A 19,858-nucleotide genomic window follows, 5' to 3' on the forward strand; every position below is an offset into this window, starting at 1 on the left:
CTCAGTGCAGTGGGCAGTGCAGTAAGGTGCTCTTATTCTCCATGGACTTTACAGTGTCCCAAAACTTTTTGGAGTTAGTGCTACAGGATGCAAATTTCTGTTTGAAAAAGCTAGCCTTCGCTTTCCTAACTGATTGTGTATATTGGTTCCTGACTTCCCTGAAAAGTTGCATATCGCGGGGGCTGTTCGATGCTAATGCAGTACGCCACAGGATGTTTTTGTACTGGTCAAGGGCAGTCAAGTCTGGGGTGAACCAGGGGGCATGCTTTTTTGAATGGGGCATGCTTATTTAAGATGGAGAGGAAAGCACTTTTAAAAGAACAACCAGGTATCCTCTACTGACTGAGGTCAATATCCATCCAGGATACCCGGGCCAGGTCAATTAGAAAGGCCTGCTCGCTGAAGTGTTTTAGGGAGCGTTTGACAGTGATGAGGGGTGGTCGTTTGACCGCGGACCCATTACGGACGCAGGCAATGAGGCAGTGATCACTGAGATCCTGGTTGAAGACAGCAGAGGTGTATTTAGAGGGTAAATTAGTCAGGATGATATCTATGAGGGTGCCCATTTTGATTTGTACCTGGTAGGTTCCTTGATAATTTGTGTGAGATTGAGGGCATCTAGTTTAGATTGTAGGACGGCCGGGGTGTTAAGCATTTCCCAGTTTAGGTCATCAAGCAATACGAACTCTGAGGATAGATGTGGGGCAATCAATTCACATATGGTGTCCAGGGCACAGCGGGGGGCTGAGGGGGGGCTGTAGCAAGCGGCAACAGTGAGAGACTTATTTCTGGAAAGGTGGATTTTTAGAAGTAGAAGCTCAAACTGTTTGGGCACAGACCTGGATAGTACGATAGAGCTCTGCAGGCTATCTCTACAGTAGATTGGAACTCCGCACCCTTTGGCAGTTCTATCTAGACGAAAAATTTTGTAGTTGGGAATGGACATTTCTGACTCTTTGGTGGCCTTCCTAAGCCAGGATTCAGACAATGCTAGAACATCAGGGTTGGCGGAGTGTGCTAATGCAGTGAATAACTCAAACTTAGGGAGGAGGCTTCTGATGTTAACATGCAAGAAACCAAGGCTTTTGCGGTTACAGAAGTCAACAAATGATAGCGCCTGGGGAGTAGGAGTGATACTGGGGGCTACAGGGCCTGGGTTAACCTCTACATCACCAGAGGAACAGAGGAGGAATAGAATAAGGATACGGCTAAAGGCTTTAAGAACTGGTCTTCTAGTGTGTTGGGTACAGAGAATAAAAGGGACAGATTACCGGGCGTTGTAGAATAGATTCAGGGCATTATGCACAGACAAGGATATGGAAGGATATGAGTACAGTGGAGGTAAACCTAAGCGTTGGGTAACGATGAAAGAGATAGCATCACTGGAGGCACCGATTGAGCCGGTCTCCGCGTGTGTGGGGGTGGGACAAAGGAGCTATCTGAGGCAGTTTGAGCGGGACTGGGTGCTCTACAGTGAAAAAGTACAGTAAGAACTAACCGAAACAACAATAGGCAAGGCATATTGACATGGAAGAGAGGCTAAAGCAATCACAGGTGTTATTCGAGAGAGCTAAGACAACAGCTGGTAATGGTGATGAAAGTCTGAGCTGAGGCTAAACAGATAAACAGGATGGGGTACCGTATAAAGGAACAGTCCAGCAGGCATCAGCTGTGTAGCTGAGTGATCATAAGGTCCAGTGAACAGCCCAGCAGGCATCAGCTGTGTAGCTGAGTGATCATAAGTTCCAGTGAACAGCAATCGGTGAGTCCGGGAGCAGTTCAGTGGCTGCTACAGCACAGGCGAGCAGGAGGCACGGCTGTTGATTGCGTGTGCTAGCGGGCCGGGGCTAGCAGACGGATCTTCGTGGTCGTCGCAACGGGAAACCTGTTGAAACCACATCAGACGATTATGTCGGCAGACCAGCTGTGATGGATCGGCGGGGCTCCGTGTCAACACTAGGAGGTCCCGTCCAGTTGACAGAGAGGTAGATAGCCGGGAGATGGGCCTGGCTTGAGGCTAGCTCAAGGCTAACTGGGGCTTGCTTCTGGACAGCGGTGATTAGCCTACAACAACAACAGCCATTCGGTTTCAGCTAGCTAGTTGCGATGATCCGGTGTTAAGGTCCAGTGATTCAGTGATTCCGGCAGAAAATCCGATATGCTATGGCTCGATTGCGCGATGTGCAGACTGGCCGATAATTGTCCAGGCTAGAGCTGGCTGGTAGGCCACAGACAATGGTGAAGACCGCTAACGGTGGCTAATAGCAAGTAGCTAGATGTTCTAGATAAGAAGGTATAATAAATAATAGAATCTGTTACACATTGGGTGAGGCGGGTTGCAGGAAAGTATATCTAGTTAAAGGATGGAAAGTGAAATTGAGAAATATATACGAAAAAGACAAAAAAAAACAAAAAAACAGGCTATTTACATGAGGACACTACAGAAAACACGACGCACTGCTACGCCATCTTGGATCTATTGAGCTAATGAGCCATGATTTCGCCTGGCATAAAATAATAGCTAATTCCTCAGGACACCGTTGTTCAGAGGAGATAGCCAACAACACAGCTAACACAATCACTTCAAACTGAAGCTGGAAAGACTGCAAACTAACTGCACTTTGTTTCGTTTTACCTTTTTTCAATTTACATTTCTTTGCATATATCCATAAAAATGATGCCAGCTGATTCATAATTTTGACTGTCTGAGAAACGCTGTCTGCCTGTCTGTCTGTCTCCTCCCAACACGTTCATTACTATGGTGGGACAGCTGGAGATCGAATTTGAATGTTGAAACAATGTTGCAAATGTCGGAGAGACCGACAGCAAGGTTTATACAAATCTCCGCTGTTGAAAACTACATTTTAGTCTAAAAGAAATGTGAGATAATATCTAGATGCTTTTTATAGTGGAGATCAAGTTTATAAATTGCTTGGCTGGGTTGATGAGACAGTGGATTGCGCAGTCAGATGGAACAGAGTAAATAGGCATTTTAACATCATAGATTTAGCCAGTGGAATAGACACCGGCTGGAATGCGGTTTTAACCAGTCAGCATTCAGGATTAGATCCACCCATTGTATAAAATACCAATATTATATTAAATCTTACACCATTGTCACCTGGAGATGAAGTTTTACCCTAAAGTTTGTCCTTGGCGGCTGCGCCACTCTATAATCTATTTGATGGGTTCTCCTGTCAGGTTGGCCATACCAAGTGTCTCAGATCTTCTCCTCCATGGGGCTGCGAGCCAACAGAGAGAAGAATGGTGTTGGTTCACATCAGCAGTCGCCACCATTGTGTCCTGTTGGCAGGTGCTGTAACTCCTTTAAAATGCTCAGAATGTAGGAGTGCAGGATGCACATGTGGTATGCGCTGGCTGCCAGAGAGAGAGAGAGAGAGAGAGAGAGAGAGAGAGAGAGCTGAAAGAGTCAATATTTGCAGTGTTGACCCTTCTTTTTCAAGACCTCTGCAATCCGCCCTGGCATGCTGTCAATTAACTTATGGGCCACATCCTGACTGATAGCAGCCCATTCTTGCATAATCAATGCTTGGAGTTTGTCAGAATTTGTGGGTTTTTGTTTGTCCACCACCTCTTGAGGATCGACCACAAGTTCTCAATGGGATTAAGGTCTGGGGAGTTTCCTGGCCATGGACCCAACATTTCGATGTTTTGTTCCCCGAGCCACTTAGTTATCACTTTTGCCTTATGGCATGGTGCTCCATCATGCTGGAAAAGGCATTGGTCATCACCTAACTGTTCTTGGATGGTTGGGAGAAGTTGCTCTCGGAGGATGTGTTGGTATCATTCTTTATTCATGGCTGTGTTCTTAGGCAAAATTGTGAGTGAGCCCACTCCCTTGGCTGAGAAGCAACCCCACACATGAATGGTCTCAGGATGCTTTACTGTTGGCATGACACAGGACTGATGGTAGAGCTCACCTTGTCTTCTCCGGACAAGGTGTTTTCCGGATGCCCCAAACAATCGGAAAGGGGATTCATCAGAGAAAATGACTTTACCCCAGTCCTCAGCAGTCCAATCCCTGTACCTTTTGCAGAATATCAGTCTGTCCCTGATGTTTTTCCTGGAGAGAAGTGGCTTCTTTGCTGCCCTTCTTGACACCAGGCCATCCTCCAAAAGTATTCGCCTCACTGTGCGTGCAGATGCACTCACACCTGCCTGCTGCCATTCCTGAGCAAGCTCTGCAATGGTGGTGCCCGATCCCGCAGCTGAATCAACTTTAGGAGATGGTCCTGGCGCTTGCTGGACGTTCTTGGGCGCCCTGACGCCTTCTTTACAACAATTGAACCTCTCTCCTTGAAGTTCTTGATGATCTGATAAATGGTTGATTTAGGTGCGATCTTACTAGCAGCAATATCCTTGCCTGTGAAGCCCTTTTTGTGCAAAGCAATGATGACGGCACGTGTTTCCTTGCAGGTAACCATGGTTAACAGAGGAAGAACAATGATTTCAACCACCACCCTCCTTTTAAAGCTTTCAGTCTGTTATTCTAACTCAATCAGCATGACAGAGTGATCTCCAGCCTCGTCAACACTCTCACCTGTGTTAACGAGAGAATCACTGACATGATGGCAGCTGGTCCTTTTGTAGCAGGGCTGAAATGCAGTGGAAATGTTTTTTGGGGATTAAGTTCATTTTCATGGCAAAGAGGGACTTAGCAATTAATTGCAATTCATCTGATCACTCTTCATGACATTCTGGAGTATATGAAAATTGCCATAATCAAAACTGAGGCAGCAGACTGTACACTATTATTTATTGAATTTAACTGTCATAGGAACTCACAATATTTTAGTAATAAGTGTAAGCGTGCAATAATAAAATGTGTGTGTGATTACATTCAATGGTCTGTTTGGCACAGGACATAATCAGCACAGATAGTATCCACTCCTCAGGTAATCTGAGGAATTTGATTGGCTGGTATATGTGCACTTCTTGGCACCCTATTGCTTGTCTTCTCATACAACCCCTGTTCTGCTGTGGACCCCCACAAAGTTATCTCACCCACACACATCCTGTCCCTCTCTCCTGAAATATATATTATGTTTTAGTTGGTGTTTCAAATAAATAGTTTTGTGTTACTGGGTTCTTTTGGTTGAGGGTAATCTAGGAACTCTACGGCCTGTGTGTCTGTGTAAATACATGGATGTCTATGACTCACTAAGCATTGTCAGTGGACAGAAACCTCCCTTTTCCAGGGCCTTGGTGAGGCAGCAGGAAAGAAAGAGAGGGAAAAGGAAGAAAGAGAGGAAGAAAGGGAGAATGTGCCCACATGACTGTGACAAAGTGCTGCAAGCGTGATTTGCTCACCATAACAACCTTGTGGAGGAGGGTGGGGGGAGTGACTTGGAAACACCTCTGCTTTCAGCCAAGACACAATAAGCAGAGGCAAGGCTGTCTTAACCTTAGTGACATCCCTGTTTGTCGCTGGGTCAAATCCTTGAATATCAATGAACTGACTCAATGCCCTCTGCGAAAGTCCTCAAAAGTGTCCGGCTCTCATGAGAGCCCCTCCCTTTCCTCTACTGACCAGCTCCAGCCACTTAGTTAATTCAGCTCTGAGGCCTATATTCTTAAGTAAAACAACACTTAATGAGAGCTCATCCATCTCTGCTTCCATCATTTCAATCCCCACCTTCAGACGAACAATTGAGAGGAGCTTGATATGCTGTAGTTTCTCTGCACTCTATTTCATCCTTTGAAAAACTAAATTAGAGGCTGCTTGTCATGTCAGTTTTGCCCATGCCCTGATTTAACGATCAAATGCTGAGAGCTATGTTTAGCACCACTTCAATGGTGGCCATTGTTGCGTGTATTTGCGAACCCACAAACACTAACATGCAAATGGCATACGCTGTAAACACGTAGACATTGAGATTAAAGTTGAGTATGCTACCTTCACGGAGTGTATACAGTACAGTGGTGTTCTAGAATGCTGTGGGCATGCCTGTGGGCCTCTCTCACTCATTCATGACAGCTGTCGTCCAGACAGAGTGGGCTTGGATTTTCCACTCAGGGCAGATAAGTGGGTCCTGACCCCCTCTCTCTGTAGATTACCCACTCCTGCCATCACAGTCATTACCACTATCAGGATCAAGCAATCTGGACCAACCTCAGTGTCTGGGAAACTGAGATCCCTTTTCCAAGCTTAAGCTTGATTATTCAAAGGAACAGATGCCCTATCTAGTAGAGTCACAGTAAGAAACAAAACAATACAGCCATTTATCAACTCCTCAGACGTTTTTCTGTGGTTGACCTAAATTGCTTCCAGTCCTGTCACTGCCTAGAGTAAACTACAGAGCGAAACGGGACATTGTTGTCAACCACTGAGGGGTAACACATGTTATGTGTTGTACATGCCAGTTTGAATTAACTACTTTCCTGAGAGAAAAAATGAACTCTCCAGCAATACAGGCAGGTTCTGATTGCACCAGTTAATACAATCCCTGTGGACAGAAACACATATGTTGCATGTACCAGACCTGGAAGGTGAAAATTAGAACAGACCATTTACAGTAGGCTATACATTCGTAATGGAGTAAAAATACAGATACTTCACATGGAGGTAAACAGGATTTGGCACACTTATGGTTGTGATCAAAATACAAAGACGAGATGTTATATACAATGACAAGGCCACGTTTATTCCTTTCTGTTTGCTTCTGTTGCTATACTTCCGGTTCGATTTCAAAAGCAAATAGCCTCTTTAACATGTCTTATATGCTGTACAATACATAATGTTGTTTTGGAACTGATACAGAATCTAGTTTTGTAAAATGTTGTAGAATGTCTGTATATTTTCTGGTAGTGAAGCCAAGATGTTTTCCCCAAGTTTATGTGACAATTGATAGTGTAGATTCCTTTCATACACTCCCCCTCTGTCATCTTTCTTTCTTAAGTTTGTTTAGAGCGTCTTTGAACCACAGGCATTTTCTCTCAGCAGTGTTCGTGAGCCTTGCCAGTTCCACCATCATCCCTCTTGCTATTTTCTGTCCCTATATCTTTCTCATACACAAACACTCACAAATGTACACACGCATACAAACACAAATGCACAAACATACTGACAGTCTCCTGGTGTGCTTGCTCTCTCCACCCCTGCACCTCTTTCCATCAATCCTGTTACTGCCTTGCCAACATCACACACACACACACACACACACACACACACACACACACACACACAACACACAATAAGCATCATATCAGTGACAACATTCCAATGCACCAATGCACTAAAGAAAGGGGAGATCCAAAATAGCACCTCCATTACATTCAATATGTGTGTATGTGCATATGTGTTTGTGTATGTGTGTGTGAGAGGGAATGCGTTCAGAGAGGGGGAACCCATCCCCTCCACTGGGCAACAATGGGATTCTTGGCGCTGGAATTCTGATGGGTTTTATTATCTGAACACTTTGCTGTGAGGATTAGGAAGGTGGCAGATTAGAGCGTCACAATCTGGCACTGCTAAATCACCATGGCGAAAGACCCTGCTTGTAGCTGACATCAGACTATTCACCCCCTCACCCCCCTCCATGCACAATCTCCACTCACCCGTCTTTGTAGATTCAGCCTCGTTTCAGCCATATGGGTGCCATGAGTATTAGTTATACTTCCTTATTTTTGATGCTGCTTTTCAGTTTAATGTTTAATATCCCTGTGCCTTTGTGATCATATGAAACAAGCATCGTGCCATGCCGAGGCATGAGCATCTTGTCCTGTTAGCCCAGGCCTTATAATGTGGATTGATCTTCCTGTTCAGGCCGGTGACTCTTATGCTTTAGTAACAGTGATATGATATGATAGTTAAGTCCCTGTTCTGATGTCTGTTATGACAGGAATCCAAATATGAAAATGACAAAGAAGTGGAGGTTGCAGTGTAACATGAAGGCATGAAAAAGGCTGGTATTTGTGTATTAGAGTAACGTGAGGGTCATTTGCAAATGGGATGCTACTTTTTTCTGCTAGTATTTGCTCTTGCTCAGGTGCATGCCCATTCAGTTAACAAACCAAACAAAGACACAGAAAACAAAGGAAACTGTTTGCACTTTGCAGTGGCTGCTTTTAACAGAGGTCTGTCTCAGTTAACACTAATCTGCCTGATCTTTAGCTCAAAGTCATTCGTTCCTAAACATGCAAATAAACATATTCCGCTCTCTTTCTAACCAAAGCTATTATCAAACACTTGTCTGATCAGGAGAGGGCCTGAAAGGCACATCATTATGCATTTGAAAAAGGTGCCCTTCCCCTGCCTTACAGGGAAGGCTTTCATTTCTGCCAGATTCTTATGTAATTACTCTCACCTTCAATAGTCAAGGGGATAATTGCCTCTCCTGCAGCCCAAATGCAAACAGATGTGTGTGTGTGTTTACTATTGATGTGGAGAATGGTAATAGGACATTGTGCAAAACTATCCTTATGCTACTACCGGCCATTGTACATATATCTAGATGTTTATTGATACTATTCTTGCCCCATATAATTATTTAATACCTGTGGCCTTCCAATGCTTCCTTATACAGTAATCTTTTGATCTAAAGGATTTGAGCCGAGAGGGATGAAAGGTACTTTCATTACATGCCAAAATACTTGTTTATTTTCTACAGTTTGCTATTCACTGTACTGAATGCTAAATATGATGATATCAAAGTTTCAAATTAATCCTCTGAAAAAATATAAATAAGTCTGCTTTATTACATAGGTAAATTGTCAAATTCAGAACTATTTAGCAAATTCTGACAATTTTGACCAAATTTGACCTTTCACTTTCATTCTGTAAACTGTTCCTCTTTTTTCCCACCAAAGCCAATGGAAGGGCAAATTCCTTTGTGTGTGTGTGTGTACATGTGTGTGTGTGTGTAATGGGTCTGAGAGAGAGAGAGAGAAACAAAACAAAAAGGGGGGGCCTGAGTATTGCACTCCCAAACAGACAGGCCTGGACTGGTAAACAGGTGGTGCTGGGGCAGCTGAGGATGAGGACATGGGGTGTCTTCAGAAAGCCTGATCAAAGGGAAGCTGCCTCAGCCGCCAGTCAACCAGACAGCCTGATTTATGTCACTGTGTCAGAACACTTTATGACTGCTAGCAACAGCAGCAGCAGCCAGGCAGGATTCCAGTTCCACCACACCTTCATACACAATGGGAGAAAAGCTATGCAATAAGCGTAGGGGCAAGGGAATAGGAATTTGGTCATCGTTCTTACAGGTGTATGACTTTATCTTAACTTGATGTCCTGGTTTCAAGGGATCAGCTGAAGTGATGATGTTACCCTGCTGGTTTTCCCCTCCCTGAACGTGAGTCAGAGACTGTCAGACTGGCTTCCAGAAGGCCTGTTCTGTCACATTAACTGTATGTTTAAAGCACCCAGCCACACAAACGCTTCCCACTGGGCAAAAACAGGTTGAATCAACATTGTTTCCATGTCATTTGAACAAAAAAGTTCAATGTGATGACGTTGAATCAATGTGGAAAACTGATTGGATTTGCAAAAGGTCATCAAGGTAAGTTCCCCAAAAGACTGTTGCTACATTAACTGCTGTAGAGAACTATGCGAGTGTCGTATTAGCAGCAGATCTGTTGAGAGGAGAAGTTGCAAGGAAGGGAAGGGTGAGAGAATGTGTGTGAGACGGGCTGTGGGGGATGAGTGGGGCCTTTCAAATTGGGGCCATTGTTGGCCTTTGAGATATGGTGATCTGAAGACCCGCACCCCCAGTCACATGCCAGCTGCCAGATTCCCCACTGGGACAAACAAAATATGCCATCTACCACACCATTGCTAGGGACAACAACTGGGCAATGAGAGGGGCCATGTGACACACACATTATATAATGAGCCACTTGGCTGATTGGATCATAGCAGCTCCAGACCAGACCCAGTTAATCAAGCCTAAAGCCTTTGCACTGGCAGCGACATGGAATAACAGGTCTAATCATATGTGATATAGTGGCTGGAAAACACAAACTTTACCTCAGAAAAACAATTTTATATAAAAATTCAGAAGCATGTGTAGTTTATTCCAAAACATTTTGGGCTGACACTACTGTGCCCTTGCTTGCATACTTCAGAGTGTTTCCCTTTGAAAAGAGCAACTGAAGCATACTTGGAAGAATAAGCCCCAGAGGAGGGGGTGGTAACTGTCATTTATATTTACAGCCTTGGGGGGCTGTTATCCAGGTGGCCTCTGTTGAAGCCCTCGAAAACACTCACCTTTTTTCGCAACACAAAGTATCAATAGACACTGCTTGACTTTGATTCAGCTGTGAGTCATGTGCTTTTCACTGTTAAAACGGGTTGGGCTGATGCTGGAACTTGAAGGCCCTCAGGGAAGAGCACATATTTACGCTCAACCTGCAACATTGTTAGTGTCTGGTTCTCATGCATAAGCCACAAAACCTTAAAGTTAAAATAAAGGTGCACAATGTTCCTTGTTTTTGGTGGTTTCCAAAATTGTCTATTATGGTATAAACTAATGGAATTGGGGGTAGCTGAGCTCATATTAGTGTTGCTTCCATTCAAGACTTGACTTGTAGTTGGAAGGGGATGTGCAATTAATTATTTACAATGTGAGAGCATTTAACCCCCACACAAATTAGTACGCTAACAGATATATTAGTTTCAGTCAATAGCCTACTATGCTATTGAAAACTAGTCTCAGTCAATATGACAGCCTGAAATCCAGACCAGATGTGTCTTTAGAAATATCACTATGCCTGGGTGATAAGAGGAGGGTAGATGACAGATATTGTGTATTTTGTTTGCAGTTATAAACCTCTTCTCAAAGCCAGACCCTTCAAACAGCCTAATCCTGTTCTGAATGACTGTAGGATCATTGCATAACCCCCATCCCTGAAATACACACACATGAAAACACACGTGATTGAATCAGTGGGCTGAAAAAAAAGCACAAAAACAAAAGTATTATCTTTGTGTTATCTCAACTTAACTGCATAGATGTTCATCTATAGGCCTACAGAAGTCTGAACGGAACTGTAACTAGAGAAAAAACCTTAACGCTGTGGTCTGATCATCTCAGTAACATAATCAAAGCCTGACTTGAGTGAGTTCTTAGAATGAGAGGATCATACCAGAGACTTATTTGCACATTTCCGCTCTGAACTTCATCACAAGAAAAAAAAGGTACTAAAATCAACGGCTCTAGATAAAAAAATGACCTGATTTGATGTTGCAAATAGGATGAAAAACTGGGAAACAAAAACAAAACAAACCTAAAAGTCTTTGTTGCCGTATGGAACATGGAAGTGAATACATTTTAATAGGAGGGGAATATAAAAGCCTCACTCTTATTAAAAATGGTCTACAATAATAAAAAAAGTGCTTTGTTCGTAATCTCTTTGATGTCATCAAACTTTGTTCTATTAGTCATCTCTAATAAATGGCCATGGAGGGAGCGGGCTCTGGATTACCCATGATGCCTTCCTTCTCAACAATTACAACAGAAGAGTACAGATGCCATTGTTCTTCATCCTGTATGTACTTCACTGAGAGCTCACTCCATTGTATCAGGTATCAACAGGAGTCTGAGTATTCATGAAGCTAACTTCAAACACCAATTTGTCTTTATGTAATTACAAGCATAAACCTCTCAAAAGAGAGAGATAAGTCAAGTGTCTGCACACACTATCACACTATCACACACACACACAAGCACATACTCAGTGGATGATTGAAATATACCATAACTTTACATCAATGGTTAGTAAGGACTATCTTCAAATGTCCAATGGAATAATTTGTCATACAAATTGAGAAATGTGCTTTTCGTAAAACTAATGGTGAACTCATTCACACTACAGATAAACCCCATACAATAATAATATACAATTCCTGTTTTTAGGACATTAAAACTGGAATGTTTTCTTTATTTTTGATAAAATATTAACTTTAAGAAATATATACAAATGTTCCCTTGTGCTATAAAACAGCAAAGAAAAAAAACAGGAAAATTGTCTGTACAAATTATTACTTTTGCGATGTATAGTGCTTGTTGATTTATGGAATGAATTTGCTTCACAATAGGCAGTCAATGCGGTTCTGAGCCCTTTTCAACAGCTGCTTTCTCACTTCAGTTCAGTTCAAACATGTATGGCACTGCGTTGACTTCCATTAAAAAGCCACACAACGCAACACTAGAGGATCTCCCAGACCATTCACTCCCTTTGTCAGTGGAGTCATTTTCATTGTCTTTAAATCGGTTTCTACAGTACTTGTGTATTTTTTGCCACTAAGAAAAACATATATTGCACATTACTCAAGCAACCCCATGACACATCCAAATGGTTAATTCCACTTTCTTTGTCTTGGAAAGAAAAATATATTTTTCTCTATCATGTTCTTAAACAGATAAGTGGTTCCAGGAGTAGCAGATATTTTAAACAAAGGCAGTTCTTTCTTGTAGCTTGAGATGGATCAAAATAATACTTAAAATAAATATGAACATTGTTGTGTCTTTTGTTGGCACTCTGATCATAAAGTCTGTTTTAGGTAAGGGCTTTAGAAGGGTTTTGGTTTCGCACACTGTCAGAGAGTGCCAGCTCATACGCATGTCGGAGGGGGCCTGGTAGGCTCATACTTTGTGCTGTGCCCTTTAAGTGCTGGGTGAGGCTTGATGTAAGGCCCACTGCTTGTGAACACACTGGCAGGCTTCCTCCTCGTCCTCTTCTTCAGCTTCCTGCTAAACACATTCTGCCACGACTGCAGTGTCTTTGAGGTCCAGATCCACATGCCACTTGTGATGCCCACCACTAGCAGCATGAAGAGCTTAACCATGAAGATCTCCACAGCCGGGATGGAGCTTTTCATACCACACTCCTCAGACTCTGCGCTGTTCCTGCTGCTGTCAACACACTTCTGCTCCACGGCCAGGCTCCTCCAGTAGTCCATGTTGAGCCTCTCATAGAAGTAGCAGGCGATAACGCAGGTGGCAGGTACAGTGTAGAGGACTGAGAACACTCCGATCCGCACCATCAGCTTTTCCAGTTTATCCGTGTTCTCCCCCTCTGTCTTCATGATCTTGCGGATGTGGAACAGGGCCACGAAGCCAGACAGAAGGAAGGAGGTGCCGATGATGAGGTAGCAGGAGAGTGGGATGAGTACGAAGCCTGTGAGAGCTTTCACGTCCATGCTGCCCACGTAGCACACCCCCGTCAGCTCGTCCCCCGCCACCTTCCTCATCACCAGGATCATGATGGTCTTGACGGCCGGGATGGCCCAGGCTGCCAGGTGGAAGTAGCTGCTGTTGGCCTCAATGGCCTCGTGGCCCCACTTCTTCCCTGCAGCCAGGAACCAGGTGAGTGTGAGGATGACCCACCAGAGGGAGCTGGCCATGCCAAAGTAGTAGAGGATGAGGAAGACGATGGTGCAGCCTGTGCTTTCCAGTCCCTCCTGGATGATGTACTGGACCCCACTGTCCCGGTCACAGGCGATGCTGTCTGCGCCCACAAACAGACGGATCAGGTAGCCCACAGAGTAGACACAGTAGGACATGGAGAGGAAGATGATGGGCCTCTCAGGGTATTTGAAGCGCTGCGGGTCGATGAGGAAGGTGAGGACAGTGAATGAGCTGGAGACGAAGCAGAGGATGGACCAGATGGCCATCCACACCAGAGAGAACTGCTTATCTCCCTGACTCCAGTACACATCCACTTTGGGGTAGCACTTGGGGGCACAGGACTCACTCTTCTGTACATAGTGGAACTTGCCTGGGTTACTGCAGGTCTCCTTGCTCTCCTTGTCCTTCACGTGCAGGTCCTGGCCTTTGATGGGCCTCTGAAGCCTGAAGTCAGGAGGCTGGGTGTGCGAGCCTTTTGGGGACTCGTCTGAGCCGTTGTTGGGGGCCTCCATGCAGAGGTTGTTGGGGTCATTTTTGTTGGGTAGTCTGGAGCAGTCCAGGGAGTCAGGCCAGTGGAAGTTGAACTGTTCCATGATAGGGGAGCACTTTTGCCTGGCCTGCTCACACATAACTCTGCAGGCAGGGATGGGGGTGGACACCTGCTCCGTGCACATGGGTGCATACAGCGAACAGAGAAAAAACTTGAGGTGAGTGTGGCATCCAAACTCTATGAGAGGGACAAACTCATGTATCTTGATGGCTGCCTCATTCTGGTCCTCGTGGCCCATCAGATTGGGCATCCTAGTCATGTTATAACCAATGTCCTTACACAGGGAGATGACAATCTGTTGACATCTCCCCTCACCTGGCCGGTCTGGGTCTATGGAGCTAATGGCTGAGCAGCCACAACTCAGACAGACCAGCAGCACATTGACAAGGGTCAGTTTGGCAAGGGAAAACATAGTCTCTCCTCTTTGATCCTTTTAGTGGCAAACAATTTAAGATCAAATGTAACTTCTTAGGATAACATAGAAGTTGCGTCTCCTAAAGGAAAAGCCTAATAAAAAGCTTTCTGTGTTTTTTTTAAATGAATGAGCCAAGCAGTGGATGAAAACTCACAATTGTCTACGAAAGACCATCGTTTCTCCGTTTTTACGTGTCATTCCTTTGATTAGAATTGAACTCCAGAGAGAATTCCCCAAAAGTGTGAATAATTTTCTCTCAAAATAATTGTCGCTTACCATAATGTCCATGCTTTGAAGTGTATAAATTTGTTTCAGAATAATCCAACATGTTAAGAGAAGAAACGGGTTTGCAGTAGTTGTTGTGTCTAGTCCGTCGCACAGTAAATTTCGTCTGTCCGCCTCAGTGTTTTTTTAAAAATTGGATAAAAGTGTTCGGATCCAGACAAACGTTCCAGCGGTTATCAAAGCGCCTTCAGGGACAGTCCTCAACCACGTTCAGGACGGAATCCTGCCTCTGTCCTGCAGCACGAGTGGAACCAGTCTGTTATAACTTCAATGTTTTGGCTACCAACTTAACTAAATTGATCTTCCTCTTGCACCGCGTTGAGGTAAAGTTGGGGTATGTGCATGCTCACGACAAATCCACGCAAATGGTGTAATAACCTAATAATAACTAAAACAGAGCAGAGATCTATTCCTAACCGCACTCCAGAGACAGACCAAATCACTTTGGAGTGGTTGGTGGCATTGCTCATTTGAGCTGGTCGTCGCCACCGTCCTGGGCTAACCTGCCAAAAGATCCGCCTTCAAAGACATCTACTTTGCATAAGAAAGATGAAACTGACACGGTGATTATTTTAAAATCGTGCGGAACAGCCTGTAGACCAACCATCACCACTTTTTTGAGCTTGTTTGTTGCAATCTACTTATTGGTCAATTGTTCTATTTCGGACGAAAACTTTAGATCCAAAAGTGTCCGAATTTAGCACGTTCCAGCGCAGGTAGTATGCAGGCACCAAACGCAGCCAAAGACAACCCTCTGGTTCTCTCCATTCGAGATATGTTATTTTCTTTGTCACAACATTTTCACGGTCATTGCATTGTGGGAAAATATAATTAGTTGAAAGAACAGTTTTTCTCTCCCAAATTCCCCTTATATATTCTGTGAGTTGGTAGTGTGTTAAAGTGTTGCCAAAAAGTTGGCTAATGACTAGGCCTATCAATGCCACTCAGAAGCAACAAGTTAAAAACCGCTATAAAGGAACCACTCCCTTATACAATGCGAATAATGCTTTTTCCCTCTATTTCCAATATAATTGTAGGCTATGGAGATCCCCATTTCATCACAGAATAGCCCATTCATATTTGCTTCAGAAATAGGCTACATTGTACAGTAAAATCCATATTCATTTTTACAAGGGAATTATGCTCAGAATGTACTTAGAATGACCTGCATCGTTTAGCAGAAAGTAGGTTATTAGTACATGACTCAGACATCACATCTATTTATACTTTTCTCCATATAGCCACCATCAGGCATCATATTCACATTAGTCCTCAGGGATCTCCTCTGCCTTTAATGTCTGCACATGTAGGGCCATCACGAAGTGCAGTAATATTTCCACTTAACCAGTTAAAGTCTAAAAGCTGCTCACTACCTTCCATTGAACACACATGTTCCCTTCTAACCAAATAGGAACCTTTTCACAATCTACCAGTAAATAATGTATAACTCTTGTTCATTTACCACCCTCATACATTTTACAAGACACTTTTCACAATCCACCAATAAAACACAATAAAACATTTTATAAGACACTTTCAAAACCATTATCACACTTATTTGGACCTAGAGTGATTTTTCTTTGCAAAAATGCTTGAATGTTTCAAGTTTTTCCCCCATGTTTAGAATCAGGCCTACAGCTTTAACATCATGATAGATTTGAAATCAATCTTTTTTCTGTAAGAACATATTATCATAACAAATGTCTGATTATTTGCACATTTATTTCACAAACTGATACTGTTTTATTCTTTAAGTAAAATATGTCTGAAAATCTGTTATATAATAAGCTCCACCACATACCTTTATTAATAAACACACAATGTTTCAATCCTGCAAGGATCTTCGCAACCATTTTATAACCTATGAGAACATTACATTTTAATCTTTCAATTGTATATGGGCGGATTATGATGAAAGAAAAACGCTGAAGGAGGAACACTGAGACAAATCCATTTCAGTCTTGTTGAAGATGATTCATCATCTGCATCTGATCTTGGCACTGAGTGGCCTGATGCAGGCCTAGCCACAGCAGTCATCCTCTGGTAGTGTCATAGTGGCAATGAGTAGTGTGGGTATGGTATTATTCTCTTTGTCTGTTTTAGTTTGGTGAGGTTAATGATGATGGCTCCCGTTAAAGTTATCTCAAAAGAGTTTGGTTGAGGACAGTTCACTGTCAATATGGCTCTGTTTCTATTGAGTGATTATGAAGTTAATGTAGGCTATGATACAACGTGTGGGTCTAGTCCTGAATGCTGATTGGTTAAAACCGCATTACAGCCGGTGTCTACTCCACAAGTTACCACCGGCTAGATCTATGACGTTAAAATGCCTATTTACTCTGTTCCATCTGACTGCGCAATCCACTGTCTCATCAGCCCAGCCAAGCAATTTATAAACTTGATCTCCACTATAAAAAGCATCTAGACATTATCTCACATTTCTTTTAGACTAACATTTCGTTTTCAACAGTGGAGATTTGTATAAACCCTGCTGTCGGTCTCTCCGACATTTGCAACATTGTTTCAATATTCAAATTCTATCTCCAGCTGTCCCATAGTAATGAATGTGTCGGGAGTCGGGACGAGACAGACAGGCAAGCAGCGTTTCTCAGCCAGTCGAAATCATGAATAAGCTGGCATCATTTTTATGGATATATACAAAGAAATGTCAATTGAAAAAAAGGTACAACGAAACTAAGTGCACCCAGTCTTTCCAGCTTCAGTTTGAAGTGATTGTGTTAGCTGTGTTGTTAGCTAGCTCCTCTGAACAACAGTGTCCTGATGAGAGAGCACATTTTCTGTGCCAGGCGAAATCGCGCCTCATTAGCTCATTGTTATAGATGTATCCAAATAAATGTCACTAGAAAACAGCTTAAACAAATGCAAATCCAGCTACTGTTGTTATTCTGGCTGCACTGTTTGACGTGACTGTAAGTTAGCCGTTGTTGACTAGCTAGCAAGCAAGGGATACAAACGTTGCCAGCCAGCATGGGAATGGAACATTTAGAACGAACAACTGGGTCCATAGATACAGAACAAAAAGACTGAACGACTGGGTTGCGTCTCTGGCAACCGAACCGATAGAATGAACGGCCAGCCGGCTTGGGTAATAACCTTAGATTTGTGTCGGGACTATAGCTTGTGGAAGGATAAAATAGTATGAATAAATTCATCAAAATAAAGTTTTTAATAAAAATATGTCAATCATTATTTGAATATGTTGGTAACCCGTTGTATAAAAGTGATAATGCCCTTAAAGCCAGTGTTTGGAGGATATAGTGGCACGGTATCCTCCAAACACCGGCTTCTCTAGCATTTTCACTTAATTGATCTCTGTCTGGGACAATAATGAGGGGGGAGGTTATGATGAGAATGGATGGAACAATATTAGCTTTGCATTATCTCAGCACCTGTTTTCAAACCCATTGCAATGACTACATGCCTTCCCTTATGGCATGTAACTGTATATGACAGAGAAAACGTGCCGGTTGGATTTACCCTTGAAGACATTTTAGATATCCTTGTCCTTATTCTATTTTACTGATTATGACTATTCTACTATGACATTGCTGCAAGTTTGGGTGAGGGGTTTACTACTGCGGTGATATGGACCTCAAAGTGAACCACATACTGTCACGGTTTACTATGCCAGAACCCAGAAGCAGACAAGGACAAGGTACGTAGAGAGAACGGTGAGTGTTTATTTAGTAGATTCCGAGTGAGGCTGAATAATCCAGGGAACAGAGCGGGTGGCGTGGATGGGTTGTTGAGGGTGCAGTGGTTGGTCCGGTACTGGCTCGGCAGCCGCCGACCATCAGGCAGAGGTTGGGTGAAGGTTCCGGGTGAGAGACTGCAGACAGAACAAAAACGGAGGTCAGTACACAGCAAGTAACAAGGTGCAAAACAACAAAACTAACTAAGGGCTCAGAGGCTGACACGCTGACAAACATACTGTTCATAGCTAACGATCCGGCAGGAACTGGATGTTCGGCCAGAGCCTAAGAAGGGTGGTGATCAGGACCAGGTGTGCAGATTGCTGATGGGATGCAGGTGCGGAAAACCAGAGCGCTCCCCGGAGCGTTCCCGAACCCTCGGGAAACTGGAGATTACGAACAGGAAAAACTAGTCACCAGACAGGACCCGACTCAGACAGCCGGGATCGTTACAGTACCCCCCTCCGACGAACGCCACCGGGCGGACTCCCGGAGCGCCAGGATGGAGGCGGTAGAAGTCACTGATGAGGTCCGCATCAAGGACCTGTCGCCGCGGAATCCAACTCCTCTCCTCAGGGCCATACCCCTCCCAGTCCACGAGATACTGGAAACCCCGGCCCCGCCGTCTGGAATCCATGATGCGACGCACCGTGTAGGCAGGACCACCTCCGATCATCCGAGGAGGAGGAGGAGGAGGCGGAGGAGGCAACAGAGGACTGAGGAAGACAGGCTTGAGGCAGGAGACATGAAAGGTGGGATGGACTCTGAGCGTCCTCGGTAGTTTGAGTCGAACTGCCACTGGATTGATCACCTTCTCCACCACAAACGGACCAATGAACTTCGGTAACAACTTCCTAGACTCAGTCCGTAACGGAAGATCCCGTGTGGCCAACCAAACCCTATCTCCGATGGTATAGGTGGGAGCGGGGATCCGGCGACGATTCGCCTGGAGCTGATACCGGTCCGAAACTCCCTAAGGAGTGCCTTTCTGGCCCGATGCCAGGTCCGGTGGCAACGACGAATATGGGCCTGAACAGAAGGCACTGAGAGCTCCTTCTCCTGAGAAGGAAACAGGGGAGGTTGGTAGCCATACAGGCACTGGAAGGGAGACATCCCAGTGGCAGATGTAGGAAGAGTATTGTGGGCATACTCAACCCAAGGCAACTGAGAGACCCAGGAGGTGGGGTTGGAAGAGACCAGACAGCGTAGCGTGGATTCCATCTTCTGGTTGGCTCTCTCCGCCTGACCATTGGATTGGGGGTAAAAACCAGATGTGAGACTGACTGTAGCTCCAATGGCCAAACAGAAGGACTTCCAGACAGCAGAGGTAAACTGAGGGCCACGGTCGGAAACGATATCACTGGGCAAACCGTGGACCCTGAAAACCTCCCTAACCAGGATCTCGGACGTCTCCGAGGCAGAGGGAAGCTTGGCAATTGGCACAAAGTGGGCGAACTTGCTGAATCTGTCCACGATAGTCAGAACGACCGTGTTCCCCTCAGAAGCGGGCAACCCAGTGACG

At 44.3% G+C, this 19,858-nt stretch overlaps 1 protein-coding gene across 1 annotated transcript; it reads right to left on the minus strand.

Annotated features, from left to right (window-relative positions):
• Positions 1-11,583: 11,583 nt before the first annotated feature.
• LOC121550692 (frizzled-10-like) lies at positions 11,584-15,353 on the minus strand. Its single transcript, XM_041863051.2, has one exon. The coding sequence runs from the start codon at positions 14,333-14,335 to the stop codon at positions 12,578-12,580; it is 1,758 nt and encodes a 585-aa protein (XP_041718985.1). The 5' UTR covers positions 14,336-15,353; the 3' UTR covers positions 11,584-12,577.
• Between the last annotated feature and the right edge of the window lie 4,505 nt (positions 15,354-19,858).

Source organism: Coregonus clupeaformis, chromosome 18, assembly GCF_020615455.1.
Source record: "Coregonus clupeaformis isolate EN_2021a chromosome 18, ASM2061545v1, whole genome shotgun sequence".
In the NCBI taxonomy this organism is placed as follows: domain Eukaryota; kingdom Metazoa; phylum Chordata; class Actinopteri; order Salmoniformes; family Salmonidae; genus Coregonus; species Coregonus clupeaformis.